The sequence below is a fragment of the Triplophysa rosa genome, linkage group LG20, assembly GCF_024868665.1.
Source record: "Triplophysa rosa linkage group LG20, Trosa_1v2, whole genome shotgun sequence".
Classification (NCBI taxonomy): domain Eukaryota; kingdom Metazoa; phylum Chordata; class Actinopteri; order Cypriniformes; family Nemacheilidae; genus Triplophysa; species Triplophysa rosa.
The window spans coordinates 4,116,460-4,138,969 of NC_079909.1; the positions used below are offsets into that span (position 1 = coordinate 4,116,460).

Consider the following 22,510-nt stretch of genomic DNA (forward strand, 5'->3'; position numbering starts at 1 on the left):
ATGAGTCTGAGGAGCAATGCCGAGTTCACACATGTTCTCTAGCAAAGGTACCCTTCAGTATGTGTTATTGCTTCAGTAGTAGCTTGCAATGTATGTACAAGCAGTTTATGTATGCACTAAATCCTACTAGGCTATTACTGAAAAATCGGAAGAATTGACTTTTAGCTTTGCATAATTTCCTATCTAACAGGCCTCGTCGGTTACAGTCGTGGGTACTAACAAAGTTACTAACACTCATTCTACAAAAATTCAGAGCTGAAATTATACACATACATATTTACTTGTTAAATATGACCTTATTTCGTGAGTCTCTGGTGGTGTTCTGCCTGAGAGAAGTCTGAATGTTGTGTGTACAAACATTTATTGTAAATCATGCACAGTTCCCCTTCAAAGGAAATGTCAAAGGGTAAATGAATATAGTTTCTGTCCTTCTGAAACCTTGTTTGTCCAAATTTGCTGTTTTTCTCAAATGGAAAAAACACTGAACTTCTTCAGTGATTGCAGTGTTGTTGACGGTCACCTTTCAATACTTATTGGTTATATATTTGCAAAACCCAGTGACAAGCATAAAGAGTGACTAATAATAGTGATTTATAATAGTGATAAAAATCACAAAATATGGAGATACGAGGCTTCAGAAGGGCAACAGCGATATATGAAACATTAACATTTTCAATTAAAATCAGGAAAATAAGCTAAATTATTGAATTCATTAATATGCACTAATCAATTACAGATCTCTGTTATTGCATTGTTTAGATAAAGGTTTTATATTTATAATATTTTAATGTAAGAAAAGTTGCCACCCCTTCCAAGTAGGCTATAAACTGTACATATACAGTATATACAGTATATATATATATATATATATATATATATATATATACTGTATATATATACACACACACACATATGCAGTGGTGTGAAAAAGTGTTGGCCCCTTCCTGATTTTGTATTTGTTTGCATGTTTGTCACACTTTAATGTTTCAGATCATCAAATAAATTTAAATATTAGTCAAAGATAACACAAGAAAAAACAAAATGCAGTTTTTAAATGAAGGTTTTTATTATTAAGGGAAAACAAAATCCAAAACTACATGGACTTTTGTGAAAAAGTGTTTTCCCCCTGTTAAAACTTAACTGTGGTTTATCACACCTGAGTTCAATTTCTCTAGCCACACCCAGGCCTGATTACTGCCACACCTGTTCGCAATCAAGAAATCACTTAAATAGGACCTGCCTGACAGTGAAAACCAAGAGACCAAAAGATCCTCAAAAGTTAGACATCATGTCAAGATCCAAAGAAATTCAGAAACAAATGAGAAAGTAATTGAGATCTATCAGTCTGGAAAAGGTTATAAAGCCATTTCTAAAGCTTTGGGACTCCAGCGAACCACAGTGAGAGCCATTATCCACAAATGGCGAAAACATGGAACAGTGGAGAACTTTCCCAGGAGTGGCCAGCTGACCAAAATTACCCCAAGTGCGCAGCGACGACTCATCCAAGAGGTCACACAAGACCCCACAACAACATCCAAAGAACTGCAGGCCTCACTTGCCTCAGTGTTCATGACTCCACCATAAGACAGAGACTGGGCAAAAATGGTCTGTATGGAAGAGTTCCAAGACGAAAACCGCTGCTGAGCAAAAAGAACATAAAGGCTCGTCTCAGTTTCGCCAGAAAACATCTTGATGATCCCCAAGACTTTTGGGGAAATACTCTGTGGACTGACGAGACAAAAGTTGAACTTTTTGGAAGGTGTGTGTCCCATTACGTCTGGCGTAAAAGTAACACCGCATTTCAGTAAAAGAACATCATACCAACAGTAAAATATGGTGGTGGTAGTGTGATGGTCTGGGGCTGTTTTGCTGCTTCAGGACCTGGAAGACTTGCTGTGATAAATGGAACCATGAATTCTGCTGTCTACCAAAAAATCCTGAAGGAGAATGTCCGGCCATCTGTTCATGACCTCAAGCTGAAGCGAACTTGGGTTCTGCAGCAGGACAATGATCCAAAACACACCAGCAAGTCCACCTCTGAATGGCTGAAGAAAAACAAAATGAAGACTTTGGAGTGGCCTAGTCAAAGTCCTGACCCGAATCCTATTGAGATGTTGTGGCATGACCTTAAAAATGCGGTTCAGGCTCGAAAACCCTCCAATGTGGCTGAATTACAACAAATCTGCAAAGATGAGTGGACCAAAATTCTTCCACAGCGCTGTAACGGACTAATTGCAAGTTATCGCAAAGCTTTATTGCAGTTGTTGCTGCTAAGGGTGGCCCAACCAGTTATTAGGTTTAGGGGCAAACACTTTTTCACACAGGTCCATGTAGTTTTAGATTTTGTTTACCCTTAATAATAAAAACCTTCATTTAAAAACTACATGTTGTGTATCTTTGACTAATATTTAAATTTGTTTGATGATCTGAAACATTAAAGGGTGACAAACTTGCAAAAAAAATACAAAATCACGAAGGGGGCCAACACTTTTTCACACCATTGTGTGTATATGTATATACTGTATGTGTATATTTAGAACTGAATGCAGTATGTCCACTCAGTAATAAAAGTGACATGTTGCATAGAAAACCTGAAACATGACATGCCAATAGAAACATTATTTTATTTTAATTACTCATGTGTTTTTCAGTCAGTTTTTTAAATGTTCAAATTACTAAAAACTGTTGTGTGCATATTATCCTAGTTTAAGGGGTCAATGCAGTTTACACTCCGTCGCCTTAGAATTATAAGGTTCTATCTGACATTTTGGTGAAAATTGAGTTATTCACATATTCTTATTCTGTGACAACTTATTTACAGTATGTCATGTTTTTTTAAATGTGTGCATTTTTTGACCTTTTTTTTATAAAAACAAAAAGGTTCTATCTACAAAATCGAATTATAATTTGGTGCTATACGGTTCTATCTGCAAGAGCCAATCAGCACTTTGAATGCACACAAGAGGACCAATCAGGATCAGCTTTCTTTGTCATGTGACCGGACTCCTCAGTGACAGGAGAATATCTGAGGAAACAGTGCAACACAAAACAATGTTTAAAAGAAACCTCAAGGTTGACTGTTTTATTGATACTCTTGTCAACGAGAGCAGCTCAAACGACAGTATTTTTTGTTTGTTTTAGGTTTTGTTGATGAGATTAATTTGATATATTTATTGACACAACACTAGCCAGCAGCGCTAGCTTCCTAATACCTGTTTACATAAACTCTCATAATGCAGTTAATGCCAAATAGTCAACAATGTCAAGAGTCTTGATTACAACAAAAAACATTATTATGTTTTTTCAGCCATAGTACTCATCTCTAAAAAGTTATTCGATCTGTCCCACCTTCTGTGGATAAAACATCGATACAAGAATTAGCACGGCCTTTTATGCTTAACGTGAACAAGAAAAAAGTATCCTAAAATATGAAATAAGTGTCATAAAAATGATGTAAATGTACCTTTTTTACACATTATTATACACCAATTTCATGTTTTAACAAAAGTTATAAGTACATTGATTGTGTTGCTTGAAAATGTATTGCTTTAATTAATGTTTTGCAGATAGAACCTTATAATTCTAAACCGAAAGTGATTTTTCAGAATCAGAAGGTTCTATCTGCGTTTGACCTGTTCCAAACATCCCCATTTACAAATTTCAGAAAATGTTGATATTGTACATTTGGAATACATTAAGGGTCTCTGTCTTTTTCATGTATAACAGAGTTTTGTTCATCATATCGTTTTTGCTTTATGAAATGCAAAAACTTTAAAGCTGAATATCTCAAAACTACTCCGACCGCAGATAGAACCTTATAATTCCAAGGCGACGACTTGAATATATAATAATCCACTTTCATGTGACAGAATTAAAATGGTAAAACAGGAGATGGTGGCTATGTGGATAAGTTGTAAGATGAAACAAAGAGTAAACGAATATTGTTTTACTTATGTCCAACATGTTGATGTGCTACAGTATTAGTGTCATGTGTCAAACCTATTGAAGTCAATATAGGAAGAGTTTCATACTTGAGTCTTACCTTAACATAAATACAGTACATTCTGTTGCACACCTACAGCTAAGCTGTTTTTGTTTGTAATTAAACAGAAATACATTCCAAATAATGTTCAACTTAGTACGTTTGTACAAAGTCGTTCTGACATTCTAAAGGGGCATTGGGCAGGATTTATAACCAGAAATCAGAATGGCATTGAGACGTTTATTGTTGTATTCTGTACTCCATTTAGGCTGAATGCAAATACAGTAAACACACACCATTAAGTACTATGTGGCTATAAAACTCTGAAAGACACGTGTCAATGGAAGGGGTCAGGACAGTAGTTTAGGAAGAGAAATCCAATGCTTCATGCCATGCACAGAGCATCAGGTACTGTACCCGCTTTCACTTTATTTGTTCCAGTGGTCCGTCCTTTTAAACTTGTGTCATGTCAAACTCTATTACAGATCTACAGTAAGTTGCACCAGTCAACAGAGATAAATACATTTAGCTCCATTCACAAGATTCATTACAGCATCCCATGTGACAGACTGTAGACCCATATTGATCCACGAGATCAACTCTGAAACTTTTGCTTTTGTTTCAATGGATTACAGGTAACAACTTGTCTTGCCTCAGATGGCATTGAGTGAAACAATAAGGCACCCAATATTGATATGACATTGATATTCTCTCATATTCATCATCACAGTAACAGCCCTAAATTGTGTTGGTACAGAAACAATCACTTGCACACCTTTCTCTTAATGTTTCCGAATCAAACTGAGTCAAACACCTGCGCTACAAGACATCGCCTCCTCCCTTCCAAATTGCATCACGAAGTAACCGTTTTATCCCAAAATGAACAGCAGATCAACATTGCTCGAGCAGGCACGCGCTGAATCTGAGATTTTAGTTGAACTGTAACGTTTATGTTTATCCGACCAATGAAAGAAAGGGTGTGGTGTATTTGGGAAACTTGTCTATGTGATGCCGGTGGTGCAAGAATTACACCACATTCATTTCAATACTCTCCATTTAACCATGCTTGTATCTGTTTTGCACGTTTCCACCCAAATCGGTGCAGAAAACAAAAAAGTGCTGCCTGGAGCTTTTGCAGTATAATCGGGAAATTCAGTGACACTACCCTGGAAAAAAAATACAGATTCTCATTTGATTCACAGATGCAGTTTAACAGCAGACCAGACATGTCCCGAGGGTCTTCCATCCCTCAGGAGACAGCAGTGAGACGTACAGAGCCGTGGTTAACAGTGACGTGTTTGTGCATACAGCCGTAATACGGAACATGCTTAATCACAGTTTTCTCTATAAACGTAAATGTTATTGCAGAGTTGTTGACAAAAACAGCTCACAGTTTTCCAAATCCCCTCTGTTTGTTGTATTTTCCTCAGGATGCTTTACTAAGAATGCATAGAATATTTACACGATGATCATTTTACAGGAGATTGTAATATTCACACTGCTGTAGGTGGTAACATTTAAGAGACGGAAAACCCAAGGGCTCACATTTAGCAATCATATAAATACATCCAAGTCATACAGCATAACTTAAAAAAGCAAAGAAAAAAATTAAACATTCATTTCAATAAAATCTCTATTAAAAGTGTGTTGGTATAAATTCTAACATTGCCCGTCGAGCATCACTTCAATAAATCAAACCTAGTGTGCTACCTTGCTGTCTACTCCCTACATAGGCAGCATCCTAAATTAACTGTAAATGAACCTTTTGGAATGTTCGCTGTCAATGCCACATTGCACTATGGGACTGCTTTCACTGTAAATGATGTTAGCCAAATGTGTTGGCTATAAGCAGAATTTCAGTATTTCAAAAGGCAGAATTATTTTTGCTACCTTTGAATTTTGTTCGCTCATATGACACTTTGAAGTGCTGCCTACATAAGCAGCTCACTATAGGTTTTAGAACACAGCTGGGTGTCAGGTTGAAACAGGGAGATTGGTTCGATCCACTAAAATTGGGGACGGAAAGAAAAGCAAGAGCTGACATGTTGCATCTTGCCTGCAATCCAAAATGCTGCATTGATTTTAAAATGATATACATCACATGATCTTTCGCTTATTATGGGATGTGCAATTCGGCGTCGTCCCTTGTTTTGACTCATGGGGTATCTATAAAACAACAGCAACTGTAGTACAACCCGTCAGGTTTGATGCGTGTGGGCTTCCACCGTCCAAATCTGCTATTCGTTTCATGCATACGCATATGATAATCAAATTGATAAATATTCATAATTAACAGGCAAACACATGATCAACAATTATTCAAAAATCTTTACAAAGCTAGAAAACAGCAATCGAGTATATTAGTGAACTATAGCTAGAGGCCGACCCGTGGCTATATTATCCAGGGCAGCATGGGTACATAGCTTCAGTGTCTGTCCAGACTTCTCCAGTGAATTTTAAAAGTCATGCATGAATCCAAAATGGAAGACTGAAGATGATGATGAGAGGAACCGAGTAATCCACACTGTGATGACAAAATCAGGAATGGCAGGTTGATATAGAATGTCCCCAAAACAGTGTACACTCAAACGAACCCCAAAAAAGGTTTTTAAACTCTGGGAACTAAGTCTGATGTGCATACGTGACAGAATGGAGTAATTTATCCAACACTTTCAGCATTTCTTTTTCATATCCACTCTAAATTTTATGTTAAACTATTGACATTTATACAATTTAGGTTTAAAATCTCTTAAGGACTGCAGATGACTCAGGGCTGCTGTTTATACAGTATAATGGAAGGAAAATACTTTGCATGGTACTGTACAATGCGTTGACATCAGACGACGAGACATTGTAGGTTTTGGATAGTTTCGGACACAGGGTAGCTGAAGAGGGGTAAGATGGGACAGCGGTTGGAGATGGCTGGTGGTACATTTTGTGTTCCTTGTTCAGTAGCGTGAGCCATCATCTCTCAATAAGAATGTAAAGCAGAGGAGATTTCCAAAACGGATCTTCTGTCAGTGTTGCCAAACAGCACCCTCTTGTGATCAAGACTGCAACACACAGAATCATATTACATGAGGATATACACTTTCTATAAAGAAGTCAGACGTTGAAACGCTTAATCAAGAATACAGTATATTATACATTTATGTTGCGTGTTGGCCGTACCTCTGATCTCCGCTGTTTCTCTTCAAAGGTCGAGTCTGTTTCCCTGACCACCACTGCTTTAGTCACCAGCATGTCAGGATGCTGTTGTTTGGCTTCCTGTATTGCCATGGCAAGAGCCTACACGGTTTTACAATTATTTATCATTAAGATTCTGCAGTGAGCATGAAAACACAGCACATGAAGATACAGCGGGGTCGAAAAGTCTACGACCACTGCAGTGACTAAACTACGATGATTTCACTCATGATATTTGGTTTGTCCCACGTTTAGTTTAGTGGTATGGTTCGAACGTTTTCAACAATAAAATGTATGTAAATCTATTTTTACATGATTTGGTTCAAAGCCTGTATATGAATCTTTCTCCTGTGGAACACAAAAGAAGATATTTCAAGAAATGTCTAAATAGTCTTGTGTCCAAACAATGGAAGTCAATGGGGGGTCAATGTGGTTAGGTTACCAACATTCTTCAAAATATCTGTTTGTGTTCTGCAGAAGAAAGAAAGTCATAGAGGTTTGGGATGACATGAGGATGAGTCATATATTAAATGATTTCTCGTTAATGACAGCATGCGTTGAGATGTTCCAAAGAGCATATGTCGTACTACAGTGGTCTCAAAAACATCTCACTTTTGTATAAGAGACTTAACAAGGCCAATGTCACAATGCCTCTTAGAATTCTTCGAAATATTTCTTATACATTTATTCTTAATTTTCTGTCATAAGGGTTCTCTGTTTCGATTGTTTCAAAATAATACTACTGTGTTTATTTACAGGTATAAATGAGAGAATGTGACCTTCGGATCCAACTGTGCATAATATTCAAATACAATATAACTGTAGAGATTTGTTTACTGTATACCTGATGTTGGTCAACATCGTCATCGCCTGTTATGATTATTCTTTTCTCAATCCTGGTCTCTGCATACCCTCCCTTCACCGTCTGAAAAGAGCCCAAAACACTCTCCCATTGAGATGAATGCCAACATGACAGGGTATTTCATCATCTCACCTTGTGGTGGTGTAAAACCATCAACGTGTTTACCTTTCTTTTTGAAAATGTAACTCAAACTATATTTTAGTAACATTTCAGACTATTCCCTGAGCATGCATCAACAACACAGGGATAATTGTTTCACTGAATTTATGAGACGCTCATTTGAATATTGATATAAGTGAAAAACATGCCATTGTGTGTGCTCAAGAACATCCTGAAAGTCAAGCTTGATAAGACACACATCTCATACCTTGGTCACTTGAGTGGTGGTGGCTGATGTAACATTTTCTGTGGTTATGGTGAGAGGAGACGCCACAAATTCTCTTCCCAGACTGTTTGTCCTCACCTGTCATACATCCACGTTACACGTTCTGACCAAACCAACATATTCTGCAACCCTTATTACACGGCGCACGAGGTGCTATCAATATATTAAAAAGTATCACTTTGCTGTCTCTTTCTCATGCCAGATTTGGTTTGTTATGAATGAGGTAATAAACTATTTTAAATCAATGTTTTGTGTCTGTCATTTTACTGCTGTGGAAAGTAGCTGTGTAATAAGCGTGACAATTTATATCCATACGGTTGTTTAAGAACTATAAATCCCTTCAGGGTGATACAAGACATAACACAAGTCCTCATAACAAGCTATAGTTAGTGAGAACAACAGTGTGGCTGTACACTATCCTTACTCGCAGTTTAGGCAAAATGGACAATTAACAGTTAAACATTTGAAAAAATGTTTATGGACTCACAGGGGAGCCGTTCTCTTTCAGCTCTTTAATGCCGCTCTCTTCCATTTTCTGCAACAGACGGGACAAAAACAATGAATCAACAAACGAAGCAAGCAGTACGGCATTACAGAGCTTTAACCACAGAAAATACAGCCTCAGTGCCAGTAGATGGCAGCATAGCTTTACTTAAGCTAGTAACAGTGGCGCACTACCAGCCCGCATTACACAACACACGTCACAAAGTTTAGCTCATAATTTTAGCTCATGCATAATTTGGTTTAAGCTAAAAATCTGTCAATAGCACAAACTATATGGCACTGTTGAACATGTAAACACGTTTACAAGGACAAGTGAAAGACAAGTGTGATTGGACACCTACCGTCTCCACCTTCTGTGGTTGTGTGACGTCAGTACTGGAGACTTTGGTTGGCTTGCAGTTGACAACAGTGTTATTTTCCTCTGAAGGCTGTCACACACAAACACGTTTGAAAAGATATAGAAAGAAGCAAAGCAAAGCAAAGTATTGCCCAAGGCCACCTGACTGCTATTTCCCAAAGCTTAAACGGTAACCTCTAAAGCTTTGACTGTTTGTTAAATGGCTAGTAAAGGACGAAGAATTACATTTTAATAAGACACCTGTAGGGCAATGTGCACACACATACACATTATCACAAACACACACAGCCTGCAGAGATGAATGAGGATTGTTGCATTTCATTATCAGACTCATTCAATTTCCAGTGATTATTTTTTATCCTTGATATACAGCAACATGCAATGTTTAACTTCAGACTAGTGTGTCTACTCAGGTAGAATCAGAAAAGATAAAGATATAACACAATGTGAGACTGAGAATACCCTGAATGAGCCATACTAATAATGCTGGCTTCATTATTAATGAATTAATGATATCATTAAGAGCAAACACTCCTACTAATGTCACTAGACAAAATGTCACCATAATACTATTAAAATATATATATACATATATATGCATGCTATTATGAGTAAAATTCTGTTAAAGACTGCATTATGGTAATGACTTAAATTGCCATTTCTGAGTAATTAAAAAGTGACAGTAATGAAATTCTCACATGATCAGAGCTGAGTTCAACCTCAGAGTCATTGGAATCTGCTGTCACTTTAATTTCTCCTTTTCTCAACATCTGAGCAGCACTCACAGCACTGGGGTCTTTCTTGGCAACAGGGGGCTGATGGGTAAAAAAAGCTTATTTTAGTATGTAAGTACAAAATATGTTCATCGGGTATTTGTCTGTGTTACAAACGGCCATGCAAACTGTTGTAACAAGTGTTCCACCGGATGTTTAAAGACAAACCAATCGTACACGCATTTCAAGTTTGTAACATTAATTCAAAAGGAAATTCCACTGTACACACAGTGAACCACTAATAACTGTCACTAATAAATCATCAAATTGTACAAAACGACAAACTGGAAAACATATAGTGTGTTAGTAGTCAAATGCCTGGACGCACGACTGAATGAATGTTTATTCATCATATTTAAACACTTCTGATAAATGACTGATGACTTTAAAAAATATGCATTCAATTTTGCTTGTTTTTGTGTTATTTCATAGTTTTGAATGCTTAATGATGCGTAGATGTGTCCAAACTTTTGAGCAATAGTGTAAACAAAATTACAACATGGAGTGAAAACAAACAAATGTAAATAAATAAATCAATGAATAAAAAACAAAACATACATGATGAAATAACAAAACTGGGCAACAGAAATGTACAATATAATGTAGTCCGAAATGTGTAATGAATGAATTCTGCAGATTGGCCCGCTGAGAACAATCTGATCCTTACAGGCTCTAGATCTTGATGAGCGCGACCTTCAAGGAAACGCTCCCTTCCGGGCGACACATCTCGTAAATTCGTGCGGCGGGTGGAGAGAGACTTGGGTATGTCCTCAAACCCTTCCCCGCCCATCTCCACCCACTGGTCCTTCTCGCCCAGTTCAACCATGCCTCTTGTGAACTCCTCCACTCCGCTGTGTAAGTCCATGACTACAGTGAAGTCCACCTCAGCTTCCAGGCTTGAGGTGGAACTGACTGTCATGCTTGAACTTTTTCTCTCGATGGCCAGGTGGGTGTCCTTCAGCACCGCCGGCTCGCGATTACTGTCGTCCTCCAGGACGGAGGGCGGTTGCTGCTGTTGAGTAAAGAGAGGGCAGCGTTGCTACATCATGTCCAGTAAATGTCATGACAGTGAATGAAAGATGCAGTAGTGATGATGCAGATATGGAATATCAGGGGTGCTTTGGAGCTGTTGATCATGCAATAAGTGAATCTGAATGAATGGTGAGGATCTCTATGGCAGCGCTTACATCCGGCTCTCACAGAGGGCAAGAAAATAAAGATGACTTGGTGCAGTCTGTGGATTATAAAATGACAAAAAAATTGTTTTGGTATATTTTGGTTTTGTTTAGCTTAACATAGCAAGTGTTTGGGGCCTATAATGGCACAGCCATGGGTTTGTTCTTTTATACTCTAGACCGTTTCATCGGATGCGTGCACGCCTGACCCCCGGTTAACTTCCGGTTTGTGTTTGGCTAGTGTCTAATAATATAACTATTTATATTTGATTTGATTTATGTTCATATTAATTTATATTTTTATTTTACTGTATAATAATTGTGTTAAATAAACGATTTGTTGAATTTTGTTGTATGTTCATTTTATTAAATAAACAATTTGTTGAATGGGTCCTTAGTTTGGTCGCATTTAAACAAACCGTTTGGTACACTGACATCTAGCGGTCGAGCTTGGTATCGCAGTCTAAATTCAAAATATCGGAGCGATAAGTTTAGCCAAGTAACGCGTCTTCTCAGTTTCTTTTGATTGTTATCAGAAAGCATCTACAGGCACTTTATTGTTTGTGAATGTGTACCGGAAATTAGATTGGGGTCACAAAAGTGCGCATGCGCAGTACCGTTTGTTTATGTTGTTAAGATGAAAGCGAATATATACTGAATACATAGAATGTAAAAATTGAAAATAAAAGTATAAAATAAAAATAATAAAAAAATAGCCAGTTTTTATCTGTTTTAGCTGGCCATTCAGCTGATCTCCAGTATAATTTTAAGATGGTTATGTAAGTGTTACAAGATTATGAATGGGAAATGAAGTGCCTTTGAAGAAAAACATGCAAGAATATGCAAATGGTGTTGACTGAGAATTTGAAAGACCTTATCATAATCCCGTTGGTCTTCATGAGAAGCAGAGGACAGAGACTCCTGTGAAAGAAATGTACAGAGAAAACAAGAAAGAAATAGAAGCAGTCTAAAATTAGCAGTGTTATGAAAGCAAGACCCCTCCAAAGAAGCCAATCTTTCCAAGATACACAACAAAACATTTACTGTACAGCACTTAAGACTAGTTCCTTCCATTCTTAATACTTCAATTCAAGATGCTTTTGTTGGTCATAATAATCAAAATTAGTCAGAAATGTTCATTCTAATGTTACCTTTTCACTCTCACGCCGTTTTAAAGAACTCTCTGCTGATTATAGTTTTAAAGGAATATTTTCATTAAAGAAATCACATGGTTTAATAATTGAGAAGTGCTGTGGTAAATGATTTTTATCATAGCTTTGCAAAAGAGATTTTAGAAACCTCACTAGAAAGAATGAAAGGGCAAAACTTTTTAGGTGGAAATCACTAGGCATTAGAAGTAAACATTGTGTGTGCGCATTTCGACAAAATGTATGCATGTATGAGTAATGTTGGCCATTGAAAATAGAACACAAATCCATTTTCAAAAGTCAAGGGTTAATACCAGGACAGAGGTTCTGTTCCAAAACCCAGTGAACTGCCTTAATGTGCACTGCCTAAAAATACTGCTGCCTTCAAATCTTGAATCTTTTATACAGTAGGCTATAACATTCCTAATGTGATAAAGTCATACCACACAAAATACTTGAATTACATTGAACCTTCACTTTTATATTTATCAATATTATGTGGTAATCCAGTCAAATCTTGGATTTGATTTTTCACAAGTGCATCTTTGATAACCTAAAATGCTTCCTAAATATAGGGAGTTCACTGGATTTTAAAACAGAAACAGAGAAATATTATATAAGGAAACCAACACGAGGCATGCTCCATTGAAGATCCACTGCAAATAAAGATAAAACAAATCCAAAATGTCGCCCAATGGCCAAGCAAAAATAAATACAAGCTAAAATGTGTTTACCATTTTGTCATTGGCAACAAGCAGAATGGCAGTAAGGCAAAGATTGTTTGCAACCAGCATCCTGCTATCACATGTTTTTGCTCATATACTGCAAATAATTTGGTTTGTGCCAACACGTCCCACAACTTCAGTCAAATGAAAGCAAGGATGCGGCTTCAAACTGTCAATATAACAGCTTATTTAAAAAATCCTTTCATACCACACACAAACATTGCACTGCGATAGCGTGTTTGAGCAGTACTGTATAGGTAGATACATTCACAGTTAGGTTTTTAAGTTTTGTGGAATGAAAGGAAAATTCAAAAAACATGGCTGAAGAGAGGGGGTATCAAAGCAAAAGGCCAAAGCATCAAACCTTCCAGATGCTCATTGGTCAATCCAACAGACACTCTGATTATACAACTTTGATATCAGTAGAGATTGAAAGGAATGAAGGTGACAATGTTGAATGTGAGAACTTGAAGATCCAAACCCATTCATGCAAAAGTGACCTTCTCCAACCCCTCTCTTCACAGGCAAGCAGAGATTACGCTTATTTACATCTAATTACAAGTGTAAGGTAAAAAATGAAAAAAATAATGGATGCGTGTGTTGATCTGAATCTCATGCGACACTTTTTTGTCCAATGACTGAAAATGCGGAAGATGCCAAGCTGATTTACCGGAAGGCTCTTCTTGTCTTCTATAGTTGTGTCTGTGCTGAAGTTGCGGCTATTGCGCAGAATAAGAACAGATTCTCTGGCTTTCTTTGTTTTCACTGGTGGAGTCGGAGGGGCATTTTTTTGGTGGACTGGTGTCCTGGGGAGTTGAGTTTGGACATCAGAAAGTCCTTCATCGGGATGCAGAAGATCTCCATGGACCACTCGGCTGGTGTATGCATCCTGCATCGCTCCTTCTTGTGGCGAACCGCCAACATCGCTTGTTTTTTGCTCTGAGCTCCCTAAAATATAGTGGTCTGTCATAGCCAACAATGATTCCTTCGGACTTATTTTAGCTTCCACAGGACTCGTGGTGAAACTTGCGTTGGAATCCCTGCACTCAAACTTGCTGGGGTCAAACTGTCTTTCGAAAGATTCATTCATGCTGTATCTTTTGAAGCTTCTTTTCATCAGTTCTGAGTCTTGCCCAATATCTATGTCATCTTTGTAACCCTGACTCTTCGCTCTATCAGGTTTCAATGGAACGATTCTTGTTATATCAGTTCTTGAGTGTCCTGTTACTCTCAGGTTGGTCTTTCTCAATTCCTTGGCTGTTTGAACCATCTCTGTTTTATCCAGTTGAATATTGTTCCTCTCAAGATCCAACTCTTCCATTCTTTGCTCGTCTACATTCTCTGGCTCCTCTTTGTTCCCGTTGTTGTCAATCATGATGACTTTGGTAACCTCAAATCTAATATCAGTCTTGACTTTTTTTAGCTCATCTTTACCAGGATCATTTACCGAATCTTGGTTTTCTTGTTTGTCTTCAGTGTTCATAATCTTTATTTCGGTGGATGGCTTCTCTTGACCTTCTGCTTCATCAGATCTTGTCACTCCTTGATCGGGAATCTGCAAGTCTTTTCCCATGACTTTGTCAAACTCCCTCTGCTTCTCTTCGAGAGGTGACCCAGCATCTGCTGGCTGATTTAGCTTTTTCATCATGGATGGTGACCATGTGTCTGTTGTTGGATGACAAACAGCAGTCTCTTCAATAGATTCAGTATTATTGTCCTCATCCGACTCCACACTGTCTTCTGTGATGTTTGAACTTTTGGCTTCTGTTTCATACACAAAGTCCCTAGACATACCCAGGTTTAAGCTTTGAGGTCTTTTCTCTCTTCTGACCTTACGTGGAGCACATTCACTAGTAGCATCTGGATTAAAGGTCTTCATAGTCTCAGATCTTGATTCAACAGGTGAACAAGGCACTTTGTCTGATTTACCGACTGTATATAAATCTGATTTCGCTTCGATTGTTGAGGAAAACATACCATCTTCCCTCTTTACATTTGATTCTGTTGGCCTTTCCTTCTGTGTTACTTTTGTGGATGTAAAAGTCTCCATTTGCAATTGTGTTTCTTCACCATCCTCTCCCATTAGCTCAATGTGTATCATCTTGGTAATTTCGCGTTGTTTTTCTACCTCCTTTTTTCTCGGAAGTAGATCAACGACTAGTTGTGGGGGAGACGTGCTAGCTTTGTTCCGTTCTTTCTCCTCTATTTCATAGTCCGTTTGATACGCGTCTCGTTTTTCGATCAACACCCATTCCTCAGAGCCCTATTTAACAATATAGATTAGAAAAAAGTTAGTTCTGTTGATGTAAGGATCATACTGTCTCGTCAAGAAATCAGTAACTCAATGGTGAATCTGAATGTCAAAGGAACCTCAGGTGAAGTCACGAGAGTCTTCTGTATGAAGCCCTCCACAGTGAGGCTGTTGACAGGTTCTCTTCCGCCTGCAACAACAGCCTCCTGACACATGGCCAACATCAACAGAAAAACAGAAGAACGTCAAGAAATCTACATATATAAGCTTTGCACATTAATGAATTGCTTTCCAATAATACTCCTGTACAGAAGACAGAATGGGGTTATTCATTTATAACTGAAACTAAAACTTAAAACACAAAAATGAAATGAAATAAAATTAAATAGTTTTTGAAAAAATAATGGAAACTAGCTGAGGTACTAAAAATTAAACCTAAACTAAAACCAAAAAGAAAGCCTACATAGCAATATTAAAAATATAAAATGACACAAGCACATAACAAAACCGCTAACTATTATAACTAAACAACTAAACATTTATAAATAAAAGCAGTTTCAAATTAGTAACAAAGCTAATAACTTTACTAATAACTAATATTAATAAAACTAAAATAACAGAGGAAGACACAAAAATGTCCATACAATTCCTTGAATCAGCACTTACTGTAATAATTTGCGACATACTGTACAGACCATATCAATGAACAGATTTCTACTGATGCAGCCACATAAACGCCAAAAATTACAATATTTTTTTCATAATAATTTTTATAGTTTTCAAACATAGCCATGCTCACATGATATTTACAACTCTGAAAAATTCTACAGTAGGCCTATATAAAAAATAAAGAAGAAAGAATACATTTAATTTTATGATCATCAACATCATGCAAACATCTAAACAAAGCAAAATTATGACAAGCACAAATAGGAAATGTCATACAATTCAGACTGTGCTGAAGAAACATAATTACTTCCAGCAAAAATTGCCTTGATACAAAAGTCTGACATTGCACAATTACATCCCCTGCTGTGAGGTTTTAATATGTCAACCCTTTCAGCATCCTCTGGCATGCCCATGGCTTTATTTTCAGACCATTCAATGAACAACACTCCCAAAAAGTTCAAGCATGCATTGATACAACTGAACCGGACCTGTCTCGATAAAGCTTCAGCACACAATCAGTGCAACATTTATAATGAACATACACACTGATCCCAGATAAACAACAACAAAAACAGAACCAAATTCCAGAACATACGCTGAAACTAATTACTGCACAAATCTTTATCATCAAACTTTAAGTGTCAGACAGAGGGTCTTACAGCCCTCCTGTTGTATTTTCATACTCACTGCTGCCTTCTTCTCTGGAGTTTCACCGGGGGACGTCGCTGACAGGCGCTTTTCCCGGTTCACCAGCTTACTGCTGGGCTCCCTCAGGGCTCTCTTCAGCTCATTGATGCTGGCCTGGTGCTTCAGGAGAACATCATCTGACTTGTCTAGAAACTAGACGGCAGCGGAGGAAGAACAGCCATGATTAAAAATAAACTGTACTGTCTAGCCATTTCCTTGATTTTCATCATACACAAAGTGTTATGAGGCTGATCTTCAATACACTAAAATTGTATATAAGATGTGAGCTAAATGAATAATTAATACCCTATTAAAATACGAGCAGATCTATTATTTTTGCTTTAGTGCTTTACTTACAAAAAGCTACACTGACAGTAGTGATGATATCAGATGGTAATAGAATTTTTTTGCATTAGTTGGCTCAGGCAGGTCCCATAGGGAAACTTGTGCAGGCAGAATATACACAGGCAGAACACTTGTACTGTACAGGCTTACATTTATTAACAAAACCTTGCTTGCCTAAAATCATTTTACTTGCAACATATGCTACAATGAGACGAATGTTTCCAAACCAATGGCTTGGGCTGCTCTGCCTTTCATTTTGCTAACGCTAATGACAGGAACAATTTGCAGAAAATGATGAAATGATACAATTCTAACTCTGTACAAGCTTTCCTGATTTAATTACATTTACATTTAGTCATTTAGCAGACGCTTTTATCCAAAGCGACTTACAAATGAGGTAAACAATGGAAGCAATTGGAACAACATAAGGACCTCAAAAAGCATAACACCGTGTCTATACGAGATGCGGCTTGTTCTAATGTGATTGTCGCGCCGCACCGCTCCACGTCCGGTGTGGACAAAATATTAAATTATAATGGGTTCTAATGCATTCTATTGTCTCTTGAAGCGCCGCATCCAGTTTAGACATGGTGTAAGTGCAATACAACTGGTCTCATATAGCCTACCACAGTATACAAAGCGAATGTTTGTTTGTTTTGGATAGAAAGAGTAGAAATTATTATTAGAAATGCTTCTGCAAACAAAATGTTTTGAGAATTTTGCCAGTTGTTTAAACTGAGGTACTCTGTTTGTAAAAAATATGTTGTTTGTATTGTGTACGTCTTATGTAATTTACTGGTTATCGTTTTCATATCACTTGCCTGATTCATTTGTAATACATAAACAAACGAGCAAACAAATAAATAACATGACTATGCCATTCTGAACAATTAACTGTGATTTTGCTGCAAATAAAAAAGGTTACACTTTATATTAGGGCACACAAATTCATTATTAACTGCTTTCTTATTAACATGCATATAGGTTGTATATTAGCACAAATAAAGTACATACGAATGCCTTATTCTGCCTTATTCCTTATTCTACATCCCTTAATCCCACCCAAAACCTAAACCTAAGAACTACGTTATAAACAGTAATTAGGAGTTTATTGGGGCAAAATCTGTAGTCATTACTTAGTTAATAGTGACAAATGGACCCTAATCTAAAGTGTGACCGTTTGCTTAGACAAAAGGTAATCAATCCACCCAAAAAGAAGGTTAGTACACTTTTATTATAATGAAACCATGGATAATTTACACTAAGTATATTTAAGAGTTATACTATATCGGTACATGTTTTAAAACTCTGGAAATGTACCATTACATGGTAAATGTACAGTATGTTATATCATATTTCATATTTTTTTGTGAGTGCTGCTTTGTGGACTAAAGGACGTATTAAAACAGAAAAGGATCAGAATAAGCGTGTAAGGGAGAGATACCTCCTGCTTGTGTAGCGGGGTTAACTCCTGCTCCAGGTGTAGAGAACAAGCAGAGGAAAGCAGCGGGGATGAAGGGATGAACAGGGTGGAGGTTGGCATTAGTCACAGGCAGGACGAGAGGTCAGGGAGCACAAGAGCAAACAGAAACCAGCACAGAAAGCAACAACAGTTCAGGATCACACTGGATCAGGAAGGGTCAAGAATTTGGGAACAGGTCACGATTGATATCCAAAAGAAAAAGAAAAATGGTGGGGTTCTTTCTTACCTTTAATATCGAAATCGATAAGTACATTAAAAATGCAACGAGTATTGGTGCGGACTAAAGGTTGTTTTTTTTCAGGGGGGGGCAGCCCTGGTTGGAAGAGCTACTGTAAGTGAACACTGTATAAAATGTTTTATACTCTTTACACACCTTCAAAACATATCTAATGCATTTCTATCCACTAAATACGAATGGTGTAACGGCACCAGAGGGCATAAACACAAGATGTGTTCTCGTGTTCATAAACAATGGGGCAGAGTGCAGCTATTAAATGAAACAGAATGGAATAAATGTTTAAAGGTGTATTTTTTTAACTTGACGCAATGCCTTTAAACACACTGCGCCATTTGATGCTGAGAAAGCGGCAAAACAATGCAACGTCAAAATACATCCATCTGCTAAAATTAGGCATTGACCAAAAGTAAAAACGGCCAAAAGGAATTTGCCGATTTTTCTGTCAATTACTGCATGCGCATCCCTAAATCTCACACATCTCAAACACAGCGGTTTGTCTTTCAATACATGATCCAAAGGGTTAAAAGGAGAGGTATAATACAAAGTTTGAGCAATCTTGAGGGAACAGATTGGATGATGTGTGTGGATTAGGGAAGGGAGACTGTCAACTTCTGTAGTTTTATGCAAACAGGCATTTTTTAATATGGCTGTGAGTGAATAAAAAAGCAACCTAGCAGATTAAAATCCCAACCACAATTGTAGCAGCAATTACTTCAAAGTGTCAACTATGACACAATATGACTGTCGACTTCATATCAACCGGATTCCTCAAAGAACACCTGTTTGCATCAAACGGGAAAAGCACAAGAAAGACAGAACCACAGACACTAATGCTTAAAAATACCTCCTCTTTATCAAGAGCCAGACTTGCATCCTCCTTTAGCCAGGAAAGGGTTAAGGGAGAGATCAGAGAGAAGCGGTTTCATGAATCGCATGTCAAAGAGGTTTAGTCATTATTAAAGAGCGAGTTAGAGGCAGATGTGACAGCGATGCTGAAGGGCTGTATATATGAAGAGTGAGAGAGTCAGACTATGTTCTAGCTAGCGCTGAAGTCAATTGAAAGCAGGCATAGAAGAGTGTGTCAGGGTTTATGAAATACTGTACTTACAGCCCAAATACATTTGCATTCAACTCTGAGCTGGAGTTTTAGGGCAGTTCCAAATAATCAGTGTCTTTCATGTGTTTCATTGTAAATAAAGTAAAGTGAAACATCGAAACACTGAAAGATGTTTTAAAATAAGAAATACATGCGGGTAACCTTAAGGCTAATAGAGCAAAACAAAATTATTTTTTATTATACTTTTAATACCACTAATGAAATTCTAATTATTTATCTTAAATTATAATATCTTAGTAATGCAAATGATATACTGTCATGATAAAAAGTGAATCCAAACATCTGGACTGGAATAAGAATAAATCACCTTCTACAAACTTCAGTTCACTCAAGTGCAATTTTTGGCTTAACAAATGCTAATCTAATTAGAAATTCAAAATCAAGGACATTTTTTTCTGAATACATTTTCAACGCAAAAAAATGCAATGTGGTTCAATGTATTACATGTGGGCTAAAGCAAAGCTGATCAATTTTTGCTTCATCTAACGGAGTACAATATTACCTTAATGTCTTTTTTCCTGGTAGGGGTCATGCCCTCACTCTTCTTCTGGTCAAGATCTTGGTCTTGGTCTTGGTCCTGGTCCTGGTCTTGGTCCAGACTGAGATCAGGTTCAGCTTCATCTGCAGACAGAAACTGCGGCTGCTCGCTCTCACTCTTCTGGGACAGACCATCATGAATCTCACCCAATGTGGACACCGGTCGGGAAAACTCTGTTAAACACACAACAGTAGGAAAAAAGTGTCAAAGTGTCCATAAAAGCAAATCTGCTATTACATGACAATGGGCCATAACCAAAATCTCCAGTCCTTTAATGCAAATGATTACATCCTGTTCATATTCAGTATATTTTCTGTATATTTACAAATAACAAAACATGCTGACGCAATAAGTACATTTTAACCCGAGAAGCACAATGCACTTACAAATTTAACTATTGGCCAGAGACGCTTCACGGGGGGTGAGTTTTCCAAGGACCCCCTCATAATAACAGTTATTAGGCATACTGTATGTCTACCACATGCAATTTACATTTTTATATGACATTGTACTATTTGTATTTTGTGTTTCAATTTGTTTAGACCCATTTCACAATAAGAAATAAAAACACATTAAACTTGAATCATGTTAATACCACAAATGTGCCTTAAAAAATATGCTTTTGGATTCAACAATATTTATACTCTTCTTAAAACCATTGATAAGCTCTAATAAACCCAGCAATTAAAACAACAAGTTTAATGTAACGTGTTATAATAATACAATAATATTATATAATTTATAGAAAATTATTTTTATGAACGCTTGTCTATGGATTGCAAACCACTTTTTTAAAACAATATCCTAATTACCACACTCATAAATTATATCTTAAAAAACAGCCGATCTATGTATCTACAGTAACAACAAATTTCCAAATGAATTCTGTGTGTGTTTTAATAGAAGCAAACAAATATCAATTTTTAAAAGACTAACATACTGTAACTGGCGCATCATAAAGTGCATGATAAATATTTATATTTTTACACTAAAACGCCTTGTGCATTTCTCATGATTTCATCATATTGCCTATCATCCATGAAATAATAGTATATATAATTATATATAATAATTAATATAAGACACCTTACCGAGTGTACTTTGTATTTTTTATGCTAAAATATATTCATAATATATAAAATATATGTATTTCTGTTGTTTGTAGAACTAAACCATATGAGCTTCAAACAGCAGCAATGCTATTACAGTATGTATACTGTATACTTATGGTGACCCTTAAGTTGTTTTCAACCAATTAAATGTATTTGTTTAATACACATATTTTTGTTATTGACCGTTTCAATATGGGACACTCTAATAACAAAAATACTACAAAAGATGAATATAGATAATAAACTTATTCTAATCTAACGTGCACAGCCTTTTTGCTGTGTTATGAACTTTGAAGTTCACAAGAATCACCCCAAACCCAATTTTAAGTTCCAAATTATTGATGAGACAGGGAGTTTAGTCAGCTAGATCTTGAGCTTTAAAGTTTAATGAGTCTCTTCTTGAATTTTACTTCAGGGTTGTTTCTCAATTTGACCACTCCAGTTTCACACACTTTATTGCCTGCTGGCCAACAACAAACTAGCTGTGAACTGAAAGAAAAACACAGACAACAGACATGTCTGCAAGCAGCCAAAAGATTAAACGCTACAAAAATGAGCTTTGCCACAACATAAACAATCTTGCCAGAGTAAAGTCCAAGGAAGAGAAAAATGAAAGCGCTCCAACCTCCATCTAGACTGCGAGACAGAAGGTATCTCCTGCTAGTGGATCGTTCGAAGTGTGGAGCGGGTCGGTCGATCAGAGCGCTGGCCTGCCGTGTCTGGGCCTGAGTCCTCCCACTGTATCTGAACTTTGAACCCATCACTAGAAATCCCTTTGGTGGCGGCTCTGGAGATACTAGCCTACAACAGATCAATGCAGAAAAATATTAGATGTTAGAAGTATTTATTGAACTTCAATAAAATCAACATCTGAAACTACTAGAGAAATATAATGTGAAACATGTGTCTGTTAAAACTGTACACTTTCTGAAGACAATACGGAAGCTCAAGCTTGCTTATCGACCACACATT

The 22,510-nt window shown here is 37.1% G+C and overlaps 1 protein-coding gene across 4 annotated transcripts in view; it reads right to left on the bottom strand.

The window, feature by feature from the left end:
• Positions 1–4,208: 4,208 nt before the first annotated feature.
• Positions 4,209–22,510, bottom strand: part of LOC130571602 (band 4.1-like protein 1) — a 103,410-nt gene continuing 85,108 nt past the window's right edge. Inside the window, exons 11-26 of one of the 4 annotated variants that reach the window (XM_057362718.1) lie at positions 22,164–22,339; positions 20,391–20,599; positions 19,616–19,648; positions 18,495–18,524; positions 16,706–16,858; positions 15,469–15,555; positions 13,769–15,361; positions 12,099–12,146; positions 10,718–11,062; positions 9,976–10,092; positions 9,261–9,347; positions 8,903–8,950; positions 8,398–8,493; positions 8,013–8,093; positions 7,154–7,270; positions 4,209–7,035 (exon numbers count right to left, since the gene is read on the bottom strand). In XM_057362718.1, the coding sequence (XP_057218701.1) occupies positions 7,030–7,035; positions 7,154–7,270; positions 8,013–8,093; positions 8,398–8,493; positions 8,903–8,950; positions 9,261–9,347; positions 9,976–10,092; positions 10,718–11,062; positions 12,099–12,146; positions 13,769–15,361; positions 15,469–15,555; positions 16,706–16,858; positions 18,495–18,524; positions 19,616–19,648; positions 20,391–20,599; positions 22,164–22,339 (3,226 nt within the window). In that variant the 3' untranslated portion in view covers positions 4,209–7,029. Of the gene's footprint in view, positions 7,036–7,153; positions 7,271–8,012; positions 8,094–8,397; positions 8,494–8,902; positions 8,951–9,260; positions 9,348–9,975; positions 10,093–10,717; positions 11,063–12,098; positions 12,147–13,768; positions 15,362–15,468; positions 15,567–16,704; positions 16,859–18,494; positions 18,525–19,615; positions 19,649–20,390; positions 20,600–22,163; positions 22,340–22,510 lie in introns of all 4 variants that reach the window. The other 3 variants (XM_057362717.1, XM_057362720.1, XM_057362719.1) reach the window with 3 other exon arrangements.